At 34.7% G+C, this 27,611-nt stretch overlaps 2 protein-coding genes across 4 annotated transcripts in view; one reads left to right on the top strand and one right to left on the bottom strand.

The window, feature by feature from the left end:
- The first annotated feature begins 96 nt into the window (after positions 1-96).
- On the top strand, positions 97-19,151 carry lhx6a (LIM homeobox 6a). Of its 2 annotated transcripts, none has more exons than XM_051121580.1 (9): positions 97-763; positions 1,394-1,465; positions 1,843-2,025; positions 3,707-3,828; positions 12,494-12,711; positions 12,791-12,891; positions 12,989-13,084; positions 13,189-13,363; positions 17,621-19,151. In XM_051121580.1, exons 1-9 carry the CDS (start codon positions 686-688, stop codon positions 17,698-17,700), a joined length of 1,125 nt encoding a protein of 374 aa, XP_050977537.1. In that variant the 5' UTR covers positions 97-685; the 3' UTR covers positions 17,701-19,151. The 2 variants fall into 2 exon arrangements, with proteins under 2 accessions (XP_050977537.1, XP_050977536.1); XM_051121579.1 differs by having other exon boundaries at positions 98-763; positions 12,491-12,711.
- morn5 (MORN repeat containing 5) overlaps positions 777-27,611 on the bottom strand; it is a 38,975-nt gene continuing 12,140 nt past the window's right edge. Inside the window, exons 5-6 of one of the 2 annotated variants that reach the window (XM_051121583.1) lie at positions 22,519-22,612; positions 777-1,012 (exon numbers count right to left, since the gene is read on the bottom strand). In XM_051121583.1, coding sequence (XP_050977540.1) covers positions 1,000-1,012; positions 22,519-22,612 — 107 coding nt within the window. In that variant the 3' untranslated portion in view covers positions 777-999. Of the gene's footprint in view, positions 1,013-9,148; positions 9,460-22,518; positions 22,613-27,611 lie in introns of those variants that run through there. The other variant, XM_051121584.1, reaches the window with a different exon arrangement.

Genomic DNA, 27,611 nt, shown 5'->3' with positions numbered 1-27,611 from the left:
AACTGGAAGATCACGCATTTTCCGTATTTCATATGCCAGTGTATGAATCTATAAAATATTCTTAAAAATCGCTTAAATGTAATAATGTTAATACATTTTATTTTTGTAATTAAATCTCAATACGCTCGATAGCAATAGCACCCCAGATAAATATCGACCTTGCCGTCCGGTATCATTTTTTGAATCGCTAATTTGTCCGACAATTAAAACCCAAACATCATGCAAGGTTTCAGCATCACAAAATGTCGATACATACTCAGGCCACATCTCTTCCCTCCCCTCTGATCTGTAAACTTTCAGAAGGTAGGCTGTGCTCTGACTGCCTATGAGGAGAGCAGGAGCAAAACCTGCCAGCCCCTCAATTTTCTCCACTTCCTGTACTCAAGCAACTGCATCCCAAAAGAGGGAAAAAGTAGGAAATATCCTGCAAACGGTTCTAAATAAGGCGTCCCGACGAACGGCTCTCGCTCAGCGCGTCTGCTGACGCTTTACTGACCTTTCACGAATGTGAAGACTTGCTTGCGACGTTTTTGCTAGTTTACCGATCGTTATTGATTGACTGCACGGGAGGAAACAGCGAACTGGGTTCGCTTTAGAGCGATTTTGACCGCATGGGATAACGAATCTTTAACAGACAACGCCTGCAGAAATTTGAAGATATCGAAAGAGAAGGTTAAGCCGTCAAATGTATTGGAAAAATGAGGCTTTGGCCCCTCTATCAGAGGGAAATCAGTTTCTATCCGAAGGAATTCCCTCGAAACAGGTAAGACATTTAGGGTATCCTGTTCAAGTGTGAATGATAATGCAGTTATGGTTGTTATTATCCATTTAATTGCACGGAAAGAAAAACCGGAGAGTTTCACTGGAGAAGTAGCCAACATGTTGCTCGACGCGAAAGTCCTCGGTTTCATCTCCTGCAGCCTGTAACATCTTCACCTTAAAGTGATGTCATGAGAATCAGGATCTATTCTGAATAGTGTGATTTGCGGTCCATCCTCTTCACATGCCAAGTCTGCAGAGGAAAAATTAGATTTTAATTACTGCCATTAAAAATCAAATTTGCAATTCTTTGGGTGGCCCGTTGCTTTCTCTGATTGGCAGTTGAAATTGACACTCTGGGGTCCTCTTATCGCGAGCATTTCAAGCTATTTGTAATTGCAGGTAGTTTATTTTTTTCAGCTCCCTGGATTGCGTGGAAATACGATTATGGGAAGAGGCACGGGTTAAGTGTGGGGGAAAAAATCAATCCAAATTGAAATCGCTTCATTAAAACAGGGGCTTTTTGTCGCGGGGCTCTCAATGCACAGTTAAAAGCGTTTTTATTGTTTTTGGACGCATATATAGAGCAGGGACCATGCCTGACATGGAGCACTGTGGCTTGACTGTTTTGTAGGTGATCTCTCCAGACTCGCACAGCACACCGGGAGCATCACGCTGCGTGGACGGACAACACGGACGCGCGATGGTGAGTGTGTAATGCGCCTTCACTGCGACTCTGCTAGAGTTTTGCTTTTGCAGAAAAGGCCTTCAGCCGTAACACAACACTCTTTATTCATGTAATGCGATTTTGCGGATTACTTCAACTTGCAGCTGCAAACAACTTTTATACTACTGCGCCCAGAGAGCGTTTTAAATGTCAGATGTTAGAAAACATCTTTATTTCCAAGCTGACACGATTATTTCAGCCTCTCCTACTGGAGAAGAATTTCAAAGTTCTTCCTCAGTAATTAAATTCGAAATGTTCGAAAATCTTTTTGCGCTTACAGAATATTCCTGTCAGTAAAATAACCTTCTGAACCTCATACTTTCCAGAGTGTCATATTTATTGCGCTTTTCTTTCAGTCACAGTCTGACGGAGAATCTCACAGGTCTAACATGGAGAAAGACGACACTCGCTCTTCGCCCAGTCCGCCCTCGACGCCGTCCATCTGCTCGCCCACGTCCACCGCCTCCTCCGTGCCGTCCACCGGGAAAAACGTGTGCGCTAGCTGCGGTCTCGAGATCCTGGACAGATATCTGCTCAAGGTACGAGGGCGTGAGTGTGTGTTTGTGTGTGTTTCGCCTCATGTGACGAGTGGACCGACTCTGTTATATAATATTGTGTGGCGCTTTTGACAGACTTTCGTAAAACTAAATTACGTGGCTGGAACGACGTAGTAAGATTTGCCTGAATTTTTACTTTTATTATTATTTTTTTATATTGCTTATTATTAATTAGGCTATCATCTTTGTTAACTCTCACATTTGGGGGTGATACACCGCGGCCAATTTTGACTAAATATAACTGACTAAAAATCGATAAACATTTGTGATTGTTTTCCTAATCGTATGATAAACAGATTGTTGATAAAACCGTTCAATAAAAAATGCTGCTACTTATGTTTTGGGTCTCTCAGCCCTCATGTATAAATGAATTCATATATAAAAATAGTAGTTCGTTTTACTGTACGTTCTACAATGCTTTTTGTTTTATTTAAAAAAAATTCTGAGGACAAATTGATCAAAACCATTCGTTACTATAATCAGTCATTTTTCTGAAAAATGCATGCCAACTTTGATATAACAGAACGGTTCAAGTTTCTGTAATGTCTGCATGTGTTTTGGTTTGGTCAGAGGAGCATATTATAATAGGCTAATGTTAACGGGAAAAGATGTAATTTTCGAAATTGCTGTTATTTTTTACACACATTGTATAAAAAAAAAATAAATCGCAGCAGAACATGATGGATTAAAAATACTGCGAGCATTCTTTTTTAAATCTATAGATATAGATTTACATTTTTCAACGAATAGTTGTTTGTATTTTAGTTTCTAAAACGGACCAGTCGTTTTTAGTGCAGATGTTGACAGTATCGCTGTGCTCTCGGCCTGCTTGTTTTTCAGGAAGTGCGTGTGTTGCGCGTAAGGATCATTAGAGCTCAAGCTCTCTGACTGTAGTGTTTTGCTCTTCTGCGGAAACTAATAAAACTGCGTGAATTTATTACAATTTAGTCAGGATGAATAAACTTAAACCCCTTTTTTTGTACATCTTCCTTTTTCTCAGCTCTTGGGACCTGGGAGTTTGGCAGTATAATTACATGTAGCCTGTTATTATTATTATTATTATTTTCGACAGATTGTTTAAATAAATATTTCTAAGATGCACGTCCTGCGTGTCGTAAATGTTCCAAAGCAAACATGGTTAAAATCACAATTTTAAAACCCAAATACCAATAATCAAATTTAAAATAGTCTATCAATAGTCTGAACGGAATATGTTGCAATTTTGATGAACGTTATTAAATTATACATTTTATAATTCCGCTTGAAATTCAGCAAGATGTTACCATTTACATTTAAATATTTGTGCACAGCGCAATTCAAATTAAACTTTAACAAAATATTTAGCAGGTTCTAATTTTAAATCACAACTTTAATTGTAAACAAAACATTTCTTGTAGTAGACTCTCATATATTTATATGGCAGTCATTCTGAGTGCATATTAAAACGTGTGTGCGGAACGACTTCATTTTAATACACGTTGACATTTCATTTTACAATGCACGACGAATTTACCAAATGCAAAAAAATACACTTAGTCCTCCACTGTGCATAAAGGTAGCCTTTGTGAAGAAAATGTTAATTTAATTATTTTCAGTGATTGTTGTTTTTATTATTACTATTACTGTGGTTTTAATTTAATTTTGTCTGTTGTATTTGTTACAGGTTAATAATCTGATCTGGCACGTCAGGTGTTTGGAGTGTTCCGTTTGCAGGACGTCACTACGTCAGCACAGCAGCTGCTACATTAAAAATAAGGAAATCTTCTGTAAAATGGATTATTTCAGGTAGGGTAAGTTTTTCACTTTCTGTCCTCAGAAATACCAGGTGTGCATTTAAACGAAATACTGCTACGTTATTTAGTTGTGGTTGTGTCTGCGTTGCGCGAGTGTTGCGTGTTAGGGTTGAATGCTAAAAATACGATTTCTTAAAAAAGTAGCGATGCAGTTTTTACCACAACGAATACATATAATTACGCAATACGGCGTTTGTAATTTAGTTAATTGTCTGGTGATAAACTCAGTGAAAAAAGCCCTCATTCAACAATTTTAAATATCGCTAACATCATAAAACGTGATATTCATGACAGTCGATTTATTAGACGCATTCCGCGTTTGCCGCTAATTCATTCATCTGTTAGAAAATCTTACGTTTGTTCTCTAAAGCTCAGTTAGAACTACGTTTTATATTATAATAGCAAAACGCCCAAATAAGACCAAAATAATAAAGTAAATATTTTACACCTTAAAATACTTTAATTGGTGTTTCCGATACAGTCATATTAAATTATACGTGTGACCAATTTAGACCACATGAAGCACATTTTTTTGCTGTGTACACTGGATTGTGCCCACAAAAGGAGATGGTGTCAATAGTAATAATGAGAGGTCTAAATACTACTTGATTACTTGATTATTAGCAGAGTTATATTTGCCAATATTGCGACTGAATAGTGTTAGAAATCAAACACAAGTTACATAATTCAATCCTCAGAAGTATCAAGCTCTGGTTTAGATCCAGTAATATGCTGATGGGAAGGCATGGAGTGAGGGAGATCCGACAGGGAAGCTGTGAAATTGCATTGAGGGTGGAAGGACTGCGATATGGCATGATTGCAGAGCACTCAGCAAGGCCTGTGAATGGCAGTGTGATATTGGCCAGCCTTCCCTGCTTATTGCCTGTCAGTGTGAATGACTGGCCCCTTTAAAGTCAATGCTGTGTTGCAGGAGAGGGTTTGTTTTCTACGTTAAGGCCAATAATCTGAAGAGATGCTCCATGAGATGGTGCATCAATGCCTTGATCTTCACTGAGCAACACTGAGCGGTTGTGTTGAGTCTAGGACGTCTCAGGCTGTTTATCCACGAGAGATTACAAGAGGAAACTCCGCGAGAAAGCTTTACAAAATAAATTTTATAGGGGATTACCTTATAGATCTTATTATGGACGAAACCATATTCTGAAGATGGCGAGTTGTGGTTTAGTACGGTAGAAATCTGAAGTGATGAAACGCTTTGAGTTAAATATACAAATTCTTCCAAACTGGTTAATCAGTATTATTTTATTAGCATTAAATATGCTAAAAATATTCACATGTCTTCAGACCTTGAAACTTTAAGTGTGATTTTCATGTGATTTGTAGCTTGCAATAGTTGTAAAAAACTTACATTTAGATGAATAAAATAAATGCAAATTTCCAGTGTCCAATTTTTCAGATGTTTAAAGTAGCTATATATACATATAAAATTGTATTTTATCTATATATAATAATATAATCTAAAATATGAATATATGTATCATTGTTCCTCTACAGTTTTTTGTCATAGCAGCAGCCATAGAGGTTTATGTTGATTTCGGAAGCAGATTAAAGCTTTTCCCCCTAATTATCTGCGTTAATTAGGAAACGTAATCAGATACACGTTTAACGGTTTTGACATGGAATCACAGGAACATCTCTGGAAGCGAAATACTGATTGACTCACGTTTCCTTTAAAAAAAGAGACAGTAATCGCTCCATGCTTGTGTCGAATTCAGCGATCTGAAGTACACTGAATGTGTACTTTTCTCCAGTGGCATTAAAACATCTTGTCAAGTCTTCTGCAAATAGAAGTGTTTTTCTGTAGGCCTTCATAAGTGGATTTCACCTTTTTTTTTTTTTTTTAGTCGGTTTTGGTAGCTATTTCATATAAGGAGGTTAAGATCACAACCGCTAGTAGTTAGCAGAACGCAGCATTTAACGTAATTGCTTGAAACTAATTCTATATATTTACGTCCACATTCTTTATTGGCATCGATGGTTCCATAAAGAATATTTAACATCCATGGAATCTTTCCATTCCACAAAAGATTCTTTATAGGGTCTTTAGATTTTTAGAATGTTCTTCACACTGAAAAAAAATGGTTCTTTTAAGAACTGTTCATTGAAAGGTTCTTTGAGGAACCAAAAATGGTTCTTTTATGGCATAGCTGCAAAAAACTTTATTTTAAGAGTGTATATTTATATAACTAGACATAAATGTATCCGTAACCCTAGTTATTCTAAAATATTCTATGAATTAGTTTGATTGGAAATTGTTTTCTTTTTGACGCTTAGATGTTTGTCCTTTGACACGTGGACCTGTAGCTCATGTTTGTCTCTGGCAGCTGGATTGTTTCGCTAGTGCTGAACACCAATAGACGACGGCCATCATATGCCTGAAAGGAAAAGGATCTCCATTGATTTCTTGCAAAAAAAGGCAAACAAAACATAAGGAGATATGTTTCATTTGTGTTAGTCTCTCATCTAGGCCAGATTGACAGCTGCTCTAATAGAGTGTAATTACAGGAAATCAAAGTGGGTTTTCTGTGTGTGCGAAGGGGGGTTGGGGGGAAGATCTGGCGGTAAGGGTCAGAGCGGAGACTGTACCTACACTAAAAAGAAACAGCCACAAAGGCACGAGCATCAGGCCACACAGGAAGTCAGAGGAGGCTGTTAATCAGAGGAACCAAAGGATAAGGACAGGGTGATGGAGTAAGGCGGTAACCCGAGTGGGTTTGTGCGGAGCTGAGATCGCTCGATTCGGAGGAGATGACGTACTGTAATGGCCATATGCGCGTACAGGACTCCTTGTGTTTAAATGCAAACAGAAGTAAACAGAGCTTGTGTAACTCATAACTTGCCGGAGAATGCAGGAAATTATATGAGTGACTGAAATTACAATGACAAAATGAAATGTGTTTTTTTCTGGTTAGAAGAGGAAAAAATGGCTTTGACATATGGATATATTTGAGAATAAAAAATCAAAAGAAAAATATTTTCAAGGCCAGAGTGTTGTGGAAGGTGTTGCTAGTCCGAAATCGCATACTGTAAAGTAGATACTACATTTAGTATAATACTGTGTTTTAGATTTAATTCGGATGTGCTACATCTGACGTGCTGTTACTGTCATGTGACCTATGACGTCAGTTAAGTCGCTTTACTGCCATCCATGAATCCCATCCCGTGGCCTCATGGGATAGTAAAGAGTCCATCAAATACGCACTCCAGAAACTTGGCGAAAGTAGTAGGTCATCCATGTAGTTTTCGCTAATTATAAATTTGGACATACGTTTTCACGTAATGTTTTTCGCATACTATACAGTATTGAAGAAGGCTTTTTTAATGTGTTAAAGGGACCTATATGAGCTTCTTTTTTGACCATTTCATTTGATATTTTGAAAAACGCCAAACCAGTTGCTGGTAGTTACTGATTTCAATTGTATGAAGAAAAAAATACGGGGGAAGTCAATGGCTACCGTCAACTTTCATGTTTAACAGAAGAAAGAAACTCATACAGTTTGGATCCATCACAAAGTAGTATGCAAATACATGCAAAAAAGAGAACCAGTCGCATACTATAAATTTGGACATACTATTTTTTCACGAATGTTTAACTTTAATACAGTATTAAAGTAGGCTTTTCTGAACGTTTGACTGACTTTCTTCTGTTGGACACAAAAGAAGATATTTTGAAGAATGCTGATAACCAGACAGTTCTGGTAGCCATTGACTTCAATGGTATGAAAAAAAAAATACTGTGGAAGTCAATGGCTACCGTCAATTGATTGGTTAGACACATTCTTCAAAATATCTTCTTTTGTGTTTAACAAAAGAAACTGTTTGGTTGCCAACATTCTTTGAAATATCTTTTTTAACATAAGAAAGAAATTCATACAGGTTTGGATCAATCCAAGGTTTGGTAATACTCTTTTTTTACATACTATATAGTAGTAAAGTAGGCATTTCAAATGCGTTAAAGAGACCTGTATGAGCTGCTTTCGTCTGTTGAACATAATTGTTTTTGATATTTTGAAGAATGCTGATAACCAGACAGTTGCTGGTAGCCATTGACTTCAGTAGTATTCAGTTAGTCAACGGTTACCACCAACTGGATTCTTCTTTGTGTTCAACAGAAGAAAGGAACTCATACGGGTTTGGATCAATCACAAAGTAGCATGCAAAAGAAAAAAAAAAATTCACATACTATAAACATAATATTTTTGCATACTATATAGTGTGGAAGTAGGCATTTTCAAATGCGTTAAAGGGACTTGTATGAATTCATTTCTTTTGATAGTATGAGGGAAAAAAAATACTGTGGAAGTCAATGGCTAACATCCACTGTTTGGTTAGACACATTCTTAAAAATATCTTCATTTGAGTTGAGATTTCAATAGTATGAAAAAAAAAATACTGTGTTAGTCAGTGGTTACCATTAACTGGATTCTTCAAAATATCTTCTTTTGTGTTCACCAGAAGAAAGAAACTCATACAGGTTTGGATTAATCACAAAATAGCATGCAAATAAACACAAAAAAAGAACCAATCACATACTATACATTTAGATGTGCTTCTTTTTCACATAATGTTTTTTGCATACTATATAGTATGGAAGGAAGTAGGCATTTTTAAATATGTTAAATGGACCTGTATGAATTTCTTTCTTCTGTTGAACTCAGAAAAAGATATTTTGAAGAATGCTGGTAACCAAACAATCACTGGTAGCCACTGACTTCAATAGTATGAAAAAAAAATACTATGGAAGTCAATGGCTACCATCAACTGTTTGGTTACCAACATTCTTCAAAATATCTTCCTTTGTGTTCAACAGAAGAAAGAAACTTATACAGGCATTAAACCAATCATAAAGTAGCATGCAAATAAATGCAGAAAAGAGAACCAGTCGCATACTATAAATTTGGACATTCTACTCTTTTCACATACTGTCTTTCGCACAATGTAAAGTATGGAAGTAGGCATTTTTGAATACGTTAAAGGGATGCATATGAATTTCTTTCTTCTGTTGAGCACAGAAAAAGATATTTTGGTAACCAAACAGTTGCTGGCAGCCATTGACAACTATTTGGTTACCAACATTCTTCAAAATGTCGTCTTCTGTGTCCAACCAAAGAAAGAAACAACAACAAAGTGAATAAATGATGGCAAAATTATATAAAATTATTGTTTTCTTGGCAAACTAGTTGGCATATGTCTACCATGTTTCTCGGACAATTTATCATCCACCAGGTTTCGCCGATGCAATCGCTAAGGAATGGAAAAGCACACCTCAGAAAGTTGTAAGATTTGTGGTATTATTGCACAAGCAATGAAATGGGACGAGTTGCATACCAAATTTAATACTCATGGTTCAGGGTTTTGAAAAACCACCATGAGCAATAGTAATGGCAATAGTAATATGCTCGCCGTAGCGAGCACCGCTAATATATCTCGGCAGTCTCTGAGAGGGAGATTTACCCCAGATTATAATACTCCGAGAGTATATCAAATTTAATCTAGTGAATTTGTACTTCCACAAGCCTCTCTTTTCCAGCCAAAGGTGAATTTCTCCGGCGCTGAGGGAAACGCTTTGCGGCTGCAGGAATTTTCCCCGGCGAGTTATGATCTGCAGGACAGAAATAAATCCAGAATAAGCACAACAACGCACAATCAGACGTGCGGCAGATCTGAACAAAAACAAAACCCCCTTAAGATCTTTATGGCTTTTCTGAAAGGTTTTGCGGTAAATGAACTGCCATGACAGATTACGGCTCCGTTCCACAATGTTTCTCCTCTAAACACACGTCTGAAATGCATCATTACTCAAATGTTGTATTCTTTGTCTGGAATGATGCTGTCAGAATTTGGTGCGCAGTGTACACAGAAAGCCCTTTGAATGCTTTCTGCAGGCATTAATACGCGAGGCGTGTTTTATGTGTCGATACTTCGCGCATAAGTGGACTGTAAATATTTTCGAAGGTTTTTGAGTCAGGTTTGTTTTCGCTTCTTGGCTCATCCTGCTTAAGGGCTGATTGGCAGAGACAAATTCTTATACACACACACACACACACACAAGTGCCGGTCAAAGTTTCCTGCTTTGTTGAGCCCCGTGGGGCTCCCTGGTGGGCTATGATGTCATTTCCAGTGGATGAACGCCCCGAGGGCCCCGCTGTGGGACTTTCGGGGCCGGTGTCATCATTCTTCAGTAGCGTATACGGGGGAAACATGGCTATCTCCATATCCCGTGTTTCTTTGCAGTCGGAGGAGGTTGTGTGTGACACTTTGTTTACACAAGGGCTCCCAATGACAGAGGTGTAGCGGTGGAGGGGGGGCTCAGATTCGGGCCAAAAAAGGGCCGTGCCTGGCCATCTGCAGAGCATTAGTCTCTTCTAGTCCTTTCAACACTGGAACCCTCTTTGGTCACCCAAATGTGATGTCTGGGTCAAGAAGAAAAAAAGGCACGGTCAGCCCCGTCCAGTCAAAATAACACTTCATTTTAGCCGTACTTGCTGTGGTTTGTATCGCCGCAGGGTTGTTTATCGAGTCCCGTTGATCGCACAATAACACAAGAAGTGCTACAAACATCTACACGGCCATACGGCTGCTGAAAACGCAGGGCTGAATTAAATATAGAATATGTGGTTTACAAATCACATTTGGCTGAGAATGTGATGATTAACATGTAACGTCGGCAGTAACATCAATAACATGCAGCATCTTAACTCCATTTGTGCATCAACTATGCAGTGTGTATTATAACATGAAAAACAGAATTACAACGTAGTATGCAAATAAATCCAAAAAAGAGAACCAATCGCATTCGCAAATATTTAAATGACATCATGTCTGATGATGAATGGCACAAATTCAGTGAACTAATTGTAGAATAACTAAGTAAACAAATAGATTGATAGATGGATAGACAGTAAAATAATCTTGCATTTCTTAAAAAGTGTTCATTAAACTTTTTTTTAAGTTAACACTCAACTAAACTAAACTAAACTAAAAAAAAGAAATGATTCAGAGTTTTAAGTATGTAAAATGGAGTAATTTTTTGCAGAATAAAAAAAAATATATAATACATATTGTTTAATTTATTGCAGAAAATGGTTAAATAATACCAGCCAGTGAATTCAATTGAAGACATAATATATGAATAAATTATTATATATAATAATTATAATGTTCTAAACTAATTATATACATTTTATTATATAATTATATACATAGTGCATATTATATATTATATCATGTAACATATTAAAACATGTTATATATTAACTATAGTATTATTATGTAGTATTATATGTATTATATATATATATATATATATATATATATATATAAACTGAGATATTTTTATTATTAATACTTTACAATAAGGTTTATTAGTTAACTACTTTAGTTCACATGAATTAACAATACTTCTACTGCATTTGTTTATTTATTTATTTTTTAGTTACTTTCAACATTTATTAATGCTTTATAAAAAACACAAGTTGTGCTTGTTAACATTAGTTAATACCCTGTGAATTAACATGAACTAACAATGAACAACTCCCTTTTCATTAACTAACATTAACAAAGATTAATATATACTATAACAAATGTATTGCTCATTGTTCATTCATGTTAGTTAATAAATTAACTAACATTAAATCGTGGAAATGGTAACACTACAATAATGTGTCATTTGTTAACATTAGTTAATGTATTAACTAACATGAATGAACAATGAACAATACATTTATTACAGTATTTATTAATATTTGTTAATGTTAGTTAATAAAAAAGTCATTCATTGTTCATGTCAGTTCACAGTTCATTAACTAATGTTAACAAACACAACTTGTGATTTTAATAATGCATTATAAATGCTAAAATTAACATTAACTAAGATTAATAAATGCTGTTGAAGTATTGCTCATTCTTAGTTCATTTTACCTAATGTACTTAACAAATATTAACTAAAGAATCTAAATTGTACAGTGTTACCAAAAACACAACTTGTGCTTTTAATAATGCATTAGTAGATGCTAAAATTAACATGAACTAAGATTAATAAATGCTGTAGAAGTATTGTTCATCCTTCCTTCATGTTACCTAATGTAATTAACTAATGTTAACTCATGAACCTTATTGTAAAGTGTTACTAAATATTGTCTAATATTATGTCATATATATCAAACAAGGTAATATATCTCCACCCTGCCTTTATGCATATACATTTATGCACATATGCATATAAATTATATCTTAAGTCGACTCCACAAAAGAAAAAGTGGAGGTGGTTTAAAAATAGACATCGCATTACGCACTTTGTTGGATTAAATCACGAGTTTATGGATCCTATCAGAACAGTTTATCAGCAGACATTTCCTGTCGACCTGCGGCTCAGAGAATTACTAGTGGTTTGTTTGTGCTGAGAGTTTTACAGCCGTGTCTGACACGTTTAGCGGTTATCTTTTGGACACGGTTCAGCCTATCTGTATTCTGTCTTCTGCCAGCGAGAGCTTTCGGTGGAGAAACAAAATACCTGCTGAATTCAGAACAAGACACAAAATGCACGAATGCTTATCATTACACTAGCAAATGTGTAACATGTTTTATTGTTTACGGGCTAAGTATTGATGCCCAAGCCCTTCTCTGTCTCACAGTAGGTTTGGTACAAAGTGCGCCCGCTGTGGCCGGCAGATCTACGCCAGCGACTGGGTACGGCGAGCCAGAGGCAATGCCTACCATCTGGCCTGCTTCGCCTGCTTCTCCTGCAAACGGCAGCTGTCCACAGGCGAGGAGTTCGGGCTGGTGGAGGAGAAAGTGCTTTGTCGGATTCATTACGACACAATGGTGGAGAACCTGAAACGGGCTGCTGAGAGCGGTATGTGGGTTTCAGATGCATTTCGACTTAAGATCTCATTGAGAGATTTGCTGACCACTTTTCCTGTGTTTTTATTCAGGAAGCGGACTCACTCTAGAAGGGGCGGTGCCGTCAGAACAGGACAGTCAACCAAAACCGGCTAAAAGGGCACGGACGTCCTTCACTGCAGAACAGCTGCAGGTAAGATGATCAAACATTGCAGAATATGGATATCTGAGGAAGGTGCTTTCCCACAAATAATCTAATGACCTTAACGCGAGACTTGTTGCATGCACAGGTAATGCAAGCACAGTTTGCACAGGACAACAACCCTGACGCTCAGACTCTGCAGAAGTTGGCAGACATGACGGGACTGAGTAGACGAGTCATACAGGTGACGAAAATCTCTTAATGTTTCCTTAGTGCTTCATGCTTCTATTCCTTTCAATTGCATTAAAAAGACACAGCTTGTCTTAACAGTTGGTTGTACTGTCACAGGTCTGGTTTCAAAACTGCAGAGCGAGACATAAAAAGCACACTCCACAGCACAGCGGCCCACCTCAAGCTCACCCGCAGGCCCGCATGCCCCCCTCGCTGCCCGACGAGCTGCATTACTCCCCCTTCGGCAGTCCTGAGAGAGCACGCATGGTGGCCCTGCACGGGTACATCGAAAGTGAGTGTTTCCTCTAGAGCTGCTGTCATTAAAGCCAAAGGGAAAGAGAAAGTGTTGCTAATAATTAGGGCTGTTAAACGACTCATCGCGATTAATCGCACACAACATAAAAGTTTGAGTTTACCTAATATATGTGTGTGTATATGTACATACACACAAATTAATGTATGTTTTTAAGAGAAATGTTATGTACAAAATATTTTTATTTATATATATATAACATAAATATACATAATAATTACGCACAGTACACACACATACAATAGGCAAACTTAAACTTTTATTTTGAAAGTGGTTAATTGCAATTAATCGTTTGACAGCCCTACTTATAATACATTAAAAGTGTATGAGTTTATTTTCAAAAATAGATAACTCTGTTTTTATTCATTTTCATAAATTGTGGTTTTTATTGTGTTACCATGTTTTCATTGTGTTAGTTGGCTGTATTTTTTGAGTTATTATTATTTCATCAAAACAACCCAACTGCAGTTTGATTGATATTGCTTGGAATGTAGACAAAAAATAAATAAATAAATATAATATATTATATAATAATAATAATAATAAAAATATACTACTGGTCAAAAGTGTAAGATTTAGATTATTTGATTTTTTTAAGAAAAGTAATTTCTACTCACCAAGGCTGCATTTATTTAATCAAAAATACAGTAAAACTTTAATAATATTGTGAAATACTTAGTGATTCAAAAAAATCAACTAATCACATTTTTTCTGAAAGTAATCACAATTAATCCCACCTAACATTAAAGTTTTTAAATATACTATTATACTGCAATAATTTCACATTCAATCTTTGAAACAACATAAAGATGGTATATTTTTAATATTTGTTATATATTTTTTATTTTTTATAGGTGAGTATTACTGATACCAATATTACTGATGTCCCTAAGAAAATTGTTCTTTTTCCTAATATTTAACCACTGATTAATTAAGAGCTATTAATTTTAACATTTATTAGACTTAAAAACAATAACAACTTTTAATTTAAGTGAACTTAAAACAGTCTTCACATAAACCCATTATTCACCTGTGCGCTTCAGGAAGTAGGAAGTAGACACTAAATACAAATAAATTGAATATAGATGAATCCTTAAAGCTACAAACGTTATTGATTTCCTCAATTTTTTTTTATCTTTGATTAACAGACATCACAGCAGCTGGGTTATTAGGTTATTTGGCTGCTATTACTATTAAAGGTCACGCGGATCTGACACGCATTCTCATAGTTTCATCCGCGCTTTAATATAAAATGATACAGACTATGGCAAACGCTGCCGTGTTTGTGTGTGCAACTGAAGCGCAGTTAAACTGGAAAAAATAATTGTCTGCGTTAACGCACTAATTTTGACAGCACTAGAAATATTATTCCAGTTTAAAACAACTGTTTTCTATTTGAATATGTTTTAAAATATAATTTATTCCTGTGATCAAAGCTGAATTTTCAGCATCATTACAGCAGTCTTCAGTGTCACATGATCCTTCAGAAATCATTCTAATATGCTGACTTGATGTTCCAGAAACATTTATTATTATCAGTGTTGAAAAAAAATGTGTTGCTTCATATTTTGGCGCCTTTGATAGGATTTTCCTGTAAACCACTAGATGGCACAAAAATGTGTCGTAGCACTTTCTAAAACATTCACTTTTCAAGATGCACGTACAAATTTGTCTGATCCTTGATGCGATCGCAGGCTGCAGCGCAAAGTTGATTCTGTGCTTAGTTGATCTAATAGTAGATGTTTTTTAAAGTGTAGATTTAAGTAGCAAATGAGAATCGCTAAAATGAATGCATATATTCATAAATGTCTTCTTGATGATTTTTCATTTCGTTTAAGATCATTAAAACAGCAGTTTTTAAATAACGAAAGAATATGTAAAAGTATGGTATTTTTGGTAAAAAGCGCCCCTGCTGTTGGGGCTAAAAGGCACAATAATTAACATGATAATAAACAGAAGGCTGACTTTTCCATTTGTTGACATGACATTGTTAGATTCAGATGATAAATATCATATATTATGTTGGGTGTCCATCTTAGAAATAATCACCTTGTTTAGAATAAAACCATCATATTTAAAAACATGATATTAATCATATCTTATAATAAAACATAACTTGTTGTTACTACTGTGAATCTATTTTAAATTATTATGGGATCTCCTTCAATGCTTTCAGAATGTTTACTTTTTAAAATGATTTTTTCTGTAATTTAAAAAATATTTTTTATATTAACATATTTTAATGACAGTGTATTTATTGAACAAAATTGAATTATTTTATTTTTCAAAATAAGCAGAAAATAATACAAACTTTGCATAAGTGATTGTTTTGAACAAGTAATAACTTAGACATTATTAAAAAAAAACATTATTTTAGTGAAAGTATTTGTATCAGTACTGTGTGCCTTTTGCCCCATGCTGGTGAGCCTTATACGCCCCCCCTTGCCAGCTCATTTATAAGATTTTAAAACAAATGTTGGAAATTATTTATTGACACACAAAATCTGTTGCTTCATAAACTTTTTCTTTTTTTTTTTGCAATTATACATTTTAGGCGCAGTGAGCATATTTTTTTCTTAAGATGTGACTTTAGCCCCATTGTACAGCAAGGATGCATTAAATTGATCAAAAGTGACAGTAAAGATATTTCTAATGTTACCATTTCAAATGAATGCTGTTCTTTTGAACTTAACATTCATCAAAGAGTCTTGAAAAAAATGGAATCACGTTTCCAAAGGAATATTAAGCTGCACAACTGTTGTCAGCATTGATGATAGCAATAAATGTTTCATAAGGAGCATATTAGAATGATTTCTGAAGGATCATGTGATACTGAAGACTGGAGTAATGATGCTGAAAATTCACAGGATCACAGGAATAAATTACACTTTAAAATATATTCATAGGAAACAGTTATTTTAAATTGTAATCATATTTCACAACCTTACTGTTTTCACTGTATACTTAAATATGTGCATTTTTCCAAACCAAACTGGTGACATTCGATACTACGAAAAAAACAGAACAGGAAAAGTAATTGAATAATAGACGATCCAAATGGAGATCATAGTTATTTTATCTATTAAAACAAAGCATTTCATCCCCCCCTTTAAAAAAAAAAAAATAAATAAAATAATAATAATCACAAGCCAGTGCCTCAGGATTATGGTGAACAACCTACAGATGTGTAGAGATCTTTGCTATATTGGTAAGTTAACTTAAAGGATAAAGCCACATCTTATTTCATAATACAGTAATTTTATTTCACCAATTTATATCATGACATAGTCATTTTTTGTTATTTTATCTTTGTTATTAATAATAAGAAGACACAAATTAAATAAAGAGGACCCTGAAATCTGTTTTATTTTTTTCCTAAATTCCTTTTGATTTTTTCTAGACTCTATTTTAATGGTTACATTACCAAAAGCAATGTCTAATTAATTGAAATCATGAAACTTGCAGAATTTAACAGCAATTTATTAAAAGTTTAACAAAAATTACATTTTTAAGGCCCTATGAAATACGTTTTGTTATTTTTCTCAAATTCAGTTTTGTTTGTGAATCTCTGTTTTCCATTAATTTTCAAAATTCTATTTTAATCTTTTCATTACATTTTAATAATCACAAGCATGTCTAATGAATTTATAAAGGATAATTAAATTTGATAAAGAATTAATTTATTATAGGCTATTTTCTTTTTTCAGAAATACTCTGTTGTGTATTTACAATTTTCTGGTAAATATATTCTGGTAAATATTCCTTAAACATTGTTTGAATAATATTTTTATTAGTAGTAGTAGTACTATCTTTACATTAAGTAATATATTAATATATTTCTGACTGTCAAATTAAACCAAACTTTTATTTTGACAGGTTATTATGAAGACCTTTAGGGTCTTCATTACACGACAATAGTTTTCCGCAAAAGAAATGTTAAAATGCTCATGAAGTGACTCTCAGAGCAGTTCTAGAGATTATGTTCATGTGTTCATGTACTTGTATATATCAAGGCGGCAGATGCTGAAAACACGGCGAGCGCCACGTGTATGTGTGTGGTAAACAAATACGCCTCTTATTAAAATGCCTTCTTAAAGTACCGGTACTAGTAAAATGCGTAATCGTACCGTTTTTAAAAGCAGGGTATCGCGATACTTTTTAAGTACCGGTATATCGTGCAACACTAATAGCTAGAGATTAATATTATGTTGTGTTTATTTTGTTTTGGTTTCGCAGGTCATCCGTTCTCGGTGCTCACCACACAGAGCCTCCCTCACCAGGCCATGACGTTGCCACAGCTCCCTCTCAGCCGCTAACGCCCCCCGGCCCCCTCGCACTGACCCCTGACCCCTTCACCCTGACCTTCTGCTCCAAACCTGCGCCGACCCCAGAGGTCGGATCTGGCTGAAGGAGAGGGTCACGGTCCCTCTCGCTCTTGACCTCTGAACTCGCCAAGAGAGAGACTGTTTCCTCTCTGGTTTCATTGGACAGGATTTTACTCACCTGCATCCAGTCACTCTCGGTTAAGGAAAAACCGCGTGACCTGTGAATTTAGGACTTTGTCACCAAGACCAGGATCTGGACTTTTGGACAATAGAAAAAGGACTCGAGCACACACTGTAAAAGACTAGCGCTCTTGGTTCGTCCTCTCTTCTGATAGTCTCGTCTGACTTTTGGAGACTCTGAATGCAACAAAAGGAATGTAAAGTTACCAGCATCAGTGTTAAACATTTAGATTGAAAAGGGAGAAGCACAAGAGATGTGGATGGGAAATAAATGGCATAGGACCAGGTGGTAAGACAAATTTTATCTCTTTTTTCCTTGCCACGATTAAACATGAAATCTGTACTATGCTATAGTTCAGTTCACTTTTTCTTGCTTTCTTGTTCTTACATCCGTATGCGAAGCATATGTGTTTTCTTAGGCCTAAAAAGCCAGCAGGCTTGATTTGTCCACAGATTTCGCTTTAAAAATAACTGTACCTAAAGGATTTAAAGTCCATTGTTTAATTGTAAAATAACTGCAAATTGCTTCTGCAATTATTTGTTTTGAAAGCAGATAGTTTTAGAAAAGTGAAATTGTTTAATTCTAGATCCAGGTAAAATGTTCAATAATTTCTATAGTTTAAAAAGATGTCTTTGATATCTTCCCTAATTGTATTATTTTTCTCATTGCGGTTTACCTGCAATCATAGACTACAAACGACGTCTTAGTGTGAGATTATTTCAAATCAAAGTGCTCTGAACATTTTTTTAAAAGACAAAATATTAAACGTAAGGATCCAGAAGGGATTATCAATGACAAACAACAGTATTCTGTGCGTGAGATAGAAAGGAAGAGGAAGAGTGAGACTAAAAAGAGCACTTGAGTAAATTGTAAAGATAGCTACATGTAAAGAAAATGTACATGTAATGTATTTTTATTTAAGCGGTGTCCTGACTTTATGTGGGAAGCGAATGTGTCTGTGTTTCATTGTTTTCTTCATACATGTGTGCCGTATATGCCTCAGCTGTGACGAGGGAGCGGGAGTGTTGTATACTTGCTGCAGACACGCTGTATACTAACAGATAGGAGCTGTGTACAGGTCTGAAACCGTGGGGGAAAAGTCTGAAATTGTAACTTAAATTTGAGAAATACATTTCTTGTGTTCTGAATGGGGGACAAGGCCTCTACATTCTTGTATTTATTATGACAGGTAGCCTGTAAGCACTTTTCCCCACTTCCACATGTCTGTTTTGTAAAAAATAAAATAAAATAATTAACTATTTCTTTGGTTGTGCATCATTAATTACTTCTTTGACTATGCATATTTTTTAAATGAATGAATTGGTTAAATAGACTTTAAAATTATTTATTTATTTTTTTTAAATTAAAAAAATATTTATTTGGTTGTGCATCATTAATTATCTATTTCTTTGGCTATGCATTTTTTTTTAATAAATGCATTTTTAAATAAATAAATGAATTATTGAAAAAAACTTTAAAAATGATGATTATTTTCTTTTAATTAGCTATTTCTATTATCTATACTATTTTTAGTTAAAAAGAAAAGAAAAAAAATGTTTTAAAAAAATCCTAAAATGATTTTTAAATTGTTCTCCAAAACATAATAATTAACTATTTCTTTAGGCTATGCATTTTTAAATAAATAATTGAATTAACTGAGTTAAAAAGATGTCTAAAATGATTTTTAATTTGTTTTCCAAAAAAATATAGTAATTAACTATTTCTTTGGATGGTATTTCTTAAAAGAATATATATATATATATATATATATATATATATATATATATATATATATATTCTTTTTATTAATGCATTAATTAAATTAGTTAAAAAAGACTTCTAAAATGAATTTTAATTTGTTAAAATATAATGATTTTATTAATTTTATTAATAATTGAAATAACCACTTTTTTTTGCTATGTATGTTTTTAAATAAATGCATTTTTTAAAATAAATAAATGGATTAGTTAAAAAGACTTTAAAAATGATTTTACAATTTTTTCCAATAAAATAATTAACCATTTCTTTGGCTATGCATCATTAACTATTTCTTTGGCTATGTATTTTTTTTTTAATAAATGGATTTCTTTAATAAATAAATGAATTAGTTAAATGACTTTAAAAATGATTTTACATTTTTTTCCCAGAGCTTAAAAAAATATTATTATTAATAAAAAATAATGATTATTACATTAAAGCACTATTTAAATGGTAAATACATGTCAACTATTTGTCAAATAATAATTCAATTAAATGAATTAAAATACACATTTAGAATCAGAATATCTGTTGTATTAAAAAAAAATGGTAACACTTGTGTCATCTGTTAACATTAGTTAATCTCTTAACTAACATGAATAAACAATGAACAATGCATTTATTACATTATTTATTAATCTTTGTTAATGTTAGTTAATTCAGCCGTTACATTGTTTGTTCATGTTAGTCACAGTGCATTAACTAATGTTAACAAACAACTTGTGATTTTAATAATGCATTGGTAAATTCTGAAATTAACATGAACTGAGATTAATAAATGCTGTAGAAGTATTGTTTATTCTTAGTTCATGGTAACTAATGTAGTTATCTAACGTTAACTAATAAACCCTATTGTAAAGTGTTACCAAAAAACTGTTTGACCAATTTCATTTATTTATTTATGTTTTAACATGCTTGTGTGAGCTTGGATGGTATTATAAATATGAATATGTTTCATTCAGTACCATTCAGACTGCTACAGGTTATGATGCCAGGATAGGATATTATGGCATATTTCAGATATTACAGAAAACAGATCATTTGCAAAAAAAAAAAAAAAAAAAAAAAAAAAAATCTAGATGTCACTTTCAGTGGTATTTTTGCCCTGAGCCCTGGTTAATTTCTGTCTGAGGTATAAATGCATGGGCCAGTGTTGGGTCTGTGTGCGCGAGTGAAGCAGGAAGCAATCACAGGCTGATGGAGGAGCTGGCAGACCCTTCACGGGTCAGTGTGTGCAGTAATGACTCCATCACTGATTCCATCGCCATCACATACAGGAATTCCCTGTCAGTCCACATCACAGGAATGATCTCGTATCCCGGGTTGTGTTTCAAAAGACCCACCGAGACATAATCTTTCACTTGCCTATCCTCTCTTCACTCGAGCACACACACTTTTTTTTAGATGCAGATTTCGCATCGCATTTCTTTCGAGCTGAGCAAGAATCTGACTTAGTCACGTCAACAGAACACTGAGCTGTATTCAGCTGTTGAATGTTTTTGCAGTACTGGTAATGATGAAACAATTATTACTTGAGTTTTTACCCAAATCCAAAATGATCTATTCAAACGTAATTCTGTCTTTAAAATAAACTGTATGTAATGAATATTAAAGCCTAAACTCATTTAATGATATTTTATTATTTTGTGGTATGTCATGTGGCTGTTCAGTTGAGATACACTACAAGTCTCTTCTGCTTACCAAGCCTGCATTTATTTGATCCAAATACCGCAAAAACGGTACAATTTTGAAATATTTCTACTATTGAAAATAACTGCTTTTTATTGCATATCTTTTAAAATGTAATTTATTGCTGTGATTTCAAATCTGAATTTTTAGCATTGTTACTCCAGTCACATGATTTTTCAGAAATCATTCTAATATGCTGATTTGCTGCTTAAAAAACATATTTTGTTATTATTATGTTGAAAACAGCCGAGTGATTTTTTTCTGTGATGAATAGAACGTTCAGAAGAACAGCATTTATTTGAAATAGAAATCTTTTGTAACATTATAAATGTCTTTATCATCACTTTTAAATTTAAAGTATCCTTACTAAATAAAAGCAAACATAAATAAATAAATAAAAATAAAAATGATACTGACTCCACTGACTGGTATAATGTATAATGATACAAAAGCTTTTTATTTCAGATAAACGTTGATCTTTGGATATTTCTATTCATCAACGAATCCTGAAAAAATGTACTCAACTGTTTTAAATATTGATAATAATAATAATAATAATAATAGTTTCTTGAACAGCAAATCAGCATATTAGAATGATTTCTGAAGGTTTAAAGACTGGAGTAATGATGCTGAAAATTCAGCGTTGATCACAGGAATAAATAATATTTTAAAATATATTCAAATAGAAAGCAGTTATTTTAAATAGTAAAAATATTTCAAAATTGTACTGTTTTGCTGTACTTTGGATCAAATAAATGCAGGCTTGAGCAGAAGAGACTTCTTTAAAAACATTAAAAATCTTGGTCGTGTATTTTTTCTCTTTCACTTCTCAATAATAATAATAACAGAAAATAAAGCACATATGCTAAGAAACATTTTTTAAAAAAGCTGCTCAATGCAGAATAGATTTTGTAAATATAAAGCTTTTGCACACAAATACACTTTTATTTCTAGTTTTCAATTAAGCATGCATTCATATTACAAAGATTTCTGTGGGCTGCAGTATTACAGATGTCGGTGTAGTGATAATAAATATATTTGTAAGTGAAAATATTTTATTTTTAACTGTCAGTTCAGTTTTGGAAAAGAAAACAGGACTGACAGAATGAATTAATGTCACAAAGCTGCATCAATGTGTCATTCAGATAAACAGTGGCCTGCCTGTGTGTGAGTATTCTCACTTCTCCTCTAGTGTGTCGCCTCTTGGACAGTGGCCAACGAACTCGTCCCAGCTCTTCCTGCAGGTCCCTACAATCCAGTCGTGTTCCTGGTCGTCTACAAGAGCAGATAATACATATTTCACTCATTCTGACAAGGAAAAGCGCTTTCTACATTTCTAATAAAAGCATGAAGTCTGCACGCGTTGTAAATGAGATACGTGGTATTTTTTCCTCTGATTGTTTGGTCAAAAATCGAGCTCCAAAAGGCATGTGTCAAACTCATTCATATGCGGTTAAAGGCAATTTACATTTTTTACGTGCGGGATTAAGACAACAATTATGAAAATTCGCTCTCAGCAGCCTACTTCAGGCGACAATCAATCACTCCCTTTTTTCTTCCCCTTCGCAGAGATGATTCCGCAACCAAAAACAGTGGATAATATACTGCTTTTTTAAATGGTTAAAACTGAAAGGAGTTGCTAATTGCGGAGCGCGAGGTAGTTCTGCTGCTGGTGCTGAATGTGAGCGCGCAGCTGCACGCACTTGAGCGCTCACCCCCATGAACGTGGCGAACTGGGCCCATTGTTGAGAACAGGTCTTAAGCTCTCCTCTGATTGTCGGTAATTGCACGCGATGGCCCTAAACGGCCTCTCCACGCGCCTCCCGCCACTTCTACCTGGCTCCCGCGCGCGGCAATTGAGACTTTTCCAGCACGCGACCGGTCCATTCTGCGACAGCTGCATGCTAACGTCTCACTTCATTCAGTCGCTCCCACCTCACGCTCTCCACATGGAGGTCACACTCGAGAGGAACATTTCATCACTATTTTAAACCAATTAATACCTCCGTGGACGCTTCAACCAATGGCTGATGGACAAGGTCGGTCTACAATTACGTCTCGGTAAACGGGTTTTGGTAAATGGGCCGAGTTCGCACGGTTATATTTGCACGAAATTAGCACCTCAGTACTTATTGTTTGCCTAGCATTCATGCACTTGCTAAATTCATAGGCTAATACAAACCTGTTTCAGAGCACACGTGTCACTCACATCAAATCTACGCCAAATAAATCATCCTCCGTATCAGTTGTCCAGGGCTGAATGGGTCTGTAAATTATACTTTTCACGTGCGATTTACATGACAGTAGCGCTTCACATTGAACTGCCTAACAGGTAAGTCTGTAAAGACGTCAAATAAAAGTTCTTATAAAATGTCAGTAAGCTTTATATATATATTTAATCATTACGTGGGTACTTTCAATTGTGAGGTGGCTGTCCCAAACCCTAACCCCTAAATTTCAACTTATGAAAATGATATTGAAATACTTTTTTAATTTTATTACATTGTTTTTAAAAATATCTTTTTTTTAAGTCAAGTTAAAAATATATATATATTTTCTTTATGAATTATAAAACTTTATGTAAAAAATGTCCCGCATTCATGTCACTACTGAAACAGTGTATGTTTTAGTCCATTGGCTGAGACTGATTTTAACTACATCCCTACATTTATGATCAGGAAATATTCATGTGTCCCTCTCTCCCATATCTACATGTTGAGTAGATAGGTCCCATCACTTTGAGGTAAATGTTTTTCTATAATTAAACATTTTTTTGGGAGTTTTTCCATTGCATTTAGTTTTTATATGTGTACAACTGTTCAGAACTGTGCTAACTAACCATGTGCTGATTAGCATCTTTGAGCTAGCTTCAAAAGTATCTAAAATGGTCACGACCAAAATCATTTGGTAAAGTTTCGGTAGTGGCATCATTGTTTTTTTGGGTGTTATCCCATTAAATTGTCACTTCCGAAACAGTCACGACCGAAACATTTGGTGGAGTTTCGGTAGTGACATCATTGTTTTTTGGGGTGTTATCCCATAAAATTGTAACTACTGAAATATTTGGTGGAGTTTCGGTAGTGACATCGTTTTTGGGGTGTTATTCAATAAAATTGTAACTACTGAAATATTTGGTGGAGTTTCGGTAGTGACATCATTGTTTTTTTGGGTGTTATCCAATAAAATTGTCACTTCTGAAACAGTCACGACCGAAACATTTGGTGGAGTTTCGGTAGTGACATCATTGTTTTTCGGGGTGTTATCCCATAAAATTGTAACTACTGAAATATTTGGTGGAGTTTCGGTAGTGACATCATTGTTTTTTGGGGTGTTATCCAATAAAATTGTAACTACTGAAATATTTGGTGGAGTTTCGGTTGTGACATCATTGTTTTTTGGGGTGTTATCCAATAAAATTGTAACTACTGAAATATTTGGTGGCGTTTCGGTTGTGACATCATTGTTTTTTGGGGTGTTATCCAATAAAATTGTCACTTCCGAAACAGTCACGACCGAAACATTTGGTGGAGTTTCGGTAGTGACATCATTGTTTTTTGGGGTATTATCCCATAAAATTGTAACTACTGAAATATTTGGTGGAGTTTCGGTAGTGACATCATTGTTTTTTGGGGTGTTATCCAATAAAATTGTAACTACTGAAATATTTGGTAGAGTTTCGGTAGTGACATCATTGTTTTTTGGGGTGTTATCCAATAAAATTGTAACTACTGAAATATTTGGTGGAATTTTCGGTAGTGACATCATTGTTTTTTGGGGTGTTATCCCATAAAATTGTAACTACTGAAATATTTGGTGGAGTTTCAGTAGTGACATCATTGTTTTTTGGGGTGTTATCCAATAAAATTGTAACTACTTAAATATTTGGTGGAGTTTCAGTAGTGACATCATTGTTTTTTGGGGTGTTATCCCATAAAATTGTAACTACTGAAATATTTGGTGGAGTTTCAGTAGTGACATCATTGTTTTTTGGGGTGTTATCCCATAAAATTGTAACTACACAAATATATTCGGTGGAGTTTCGGTAGTGACATCATTGTTTTTTGGGGTGTTATCCAATAAAATTGTAACTACTGAAATATTTGGTGGAGTTTCGGTAGTGACATCATTGTTTTTTTCGGTGTTATCCCATAAATTTAATTTATCCCTTAATTTTTTCATAAAATGACATCGTTTTTTTGGGGGTGTCAAAATTGTCACTACCGTAGTTTGTAAAGCAAAATCTTAATAGGTCAATATAACACTTATTAAATTATATATTATTGTGTTTTAGTGGTGACAAATTTGGGGAGAGGACAAATATTCCAAAACTTTCTGAAAGTACAATATGAGAATTAACTGCACAATTTGTAGAAATGTGTATCTTGGATATTATACAATTTGCATGCATTCCAAATTAGTTTCAACTCTGCCTTTGAACCAGTTCTGTAGAATGACCCATATATAATATAGCAAATCCACAACAAAATGTATCTAGGCCTAAATATTATTCCTGCTGGAAAATGAGTTATTTGTTAACAGACCACAGTCTGTCTTTCAGTGCAAAGTTCTGTCTTCTTGACATCTTTGGGCTGATTCACAATTTCATAAACAGTACAAGTCCTTATGGTCACTTTAGGATTCCCACAGTAATAGAAAAATACCAGGGAATGTTAAAATTGTGTTTCTCATTTATATGAGTTTTTGTTCTATAAAATATTTCAAGTGCAATTTCTATAAAATGATTTGTTAAATTCCCTGTCCAGTAACCACAAATGACTGGAATAGCCATTCATAAGTCATTCACAATTGCACATTCATTGTGGGAATGCTGTTTAAAGAACTGTCTTAGCCCTCATACTTCCTCAGACTTTGCTGAAATTCATCTCCTTGAATTTCCGTAACCCATATAACCATCTATTTGTTTTCATTACTAATGTTTAGTCCCTTTCTCTTGGCTTTTTTTTTAAAGTCTGATTTTCCCCTTATCAATTTATTCCCTTTTTTCTTGTCTTTTTTTGTTTATGTGGAAGAGTTTTTATTCATGAGAAAGTACTCTGCACAATCCCTTTTTGGGATTGGGAATTTTTTTAACTTACACCCCCCAAAAAATGTCCTCAAATTTATTGTGGTTGTGTGCCTGTACTTTGTACAAAACAAAAATGATTTCTTTGTTTCTAGTAATAATCTCTGTTTATCCATGCTTTAATTGAGCCTCCTTTCCTTATGCTCATGTTGAGCCCTCACTCAGGTGGCCTAACAAATATGATACACATTCTTCCACGATCAAAGCCCAGGAGTCGGAAAGGGAAGCAGTAATTGCACCTTGTTAGAAGGTGTTTATCTTAATCCTTAAAATACAATCAAAAGGAAAAGTGTTTCCTTCCAGAATCATGATCATCTGATCATCTGAGATTATTCGAAGGCTTGAGGGGCTGAGTGTGTGTATCCTCACCAGTTGCATGATCATCTCCTGTCAAGGATTACCTTAAAACAGTGACTAGTGGCTCGGGCCAGGGCTGTTTTCATTGTCGGTGGGGTTTTAGAACATGAACCTTTAGCAATTATCACAGAAGCAGGAAACCACTGCAAACCATATGGCAGTAGAGTTTTTGGCTCAAGTGAAGTTGTATTACCAAGGAACAGGCGCTAAAGCAAGACAAAAGCAGTATTGTTTAAAAATCATAATCACAGTCAAATCTCCAAATATTTAATAGGATAGATCAATATGTTGCTTAATGCTAAGCCAAGCACTATTATAGCAACCATACACAACATCCACGGTGGAGTTCTCCATGGGCAATCACCACTCGGAAAACTATAAAAGTCACTTTCAGTATGAAAATAAACTGTGGACAGTACTAAATATGGCCCATACATTACTATGTCTTGACAGCTCAATCAAATTTAATTACTGTAAATGGAGTGTATCAACCTCCGTCGCTCATTTACACACAGTGTTATTAAAGCTGGTTGTAAACAGGATTTCTAGTCCTATCATAAACTAAACGCCTGCCTCCTACTGCCGGCTTGAGTCCAGATAGTTTGATACAACTGAGGCACCCTATGTACTCCCTAAAGCCTATAATCCTGCTACCTCTGCTGGGCAAGGCTCATTACAAATGTTCTGTGTAATGACAGGGGCTTTAGTGACGCCTCCACTCGTGTTTCAAAGCCTTTTTAGTCAGGAAGGAACTAGTGGAATCATCCCATGTTCTTATAGCAATCTTCCAGGCAAACCTTAACCTCTTATCCTCTCCAGGAATCTTATAGAGGA

This window comes from Labeo rohita, chromosome 10 (genome assembly GCF_022985175.1).
Source record: "Labeo rohita strain BAU-BD-2019 chromosome 10, IGBB_LRoh.1.0, whole genome shotgun sequence".
NCBI lineage: Eukaryota > Metazoa > Chordata > Actinopteri > Cypriniformes > Cyprinidae > Labeo > Labeo rohita.
This window is presented reverse-complemented; position numbering and strand designations above follow the sequence as displayed.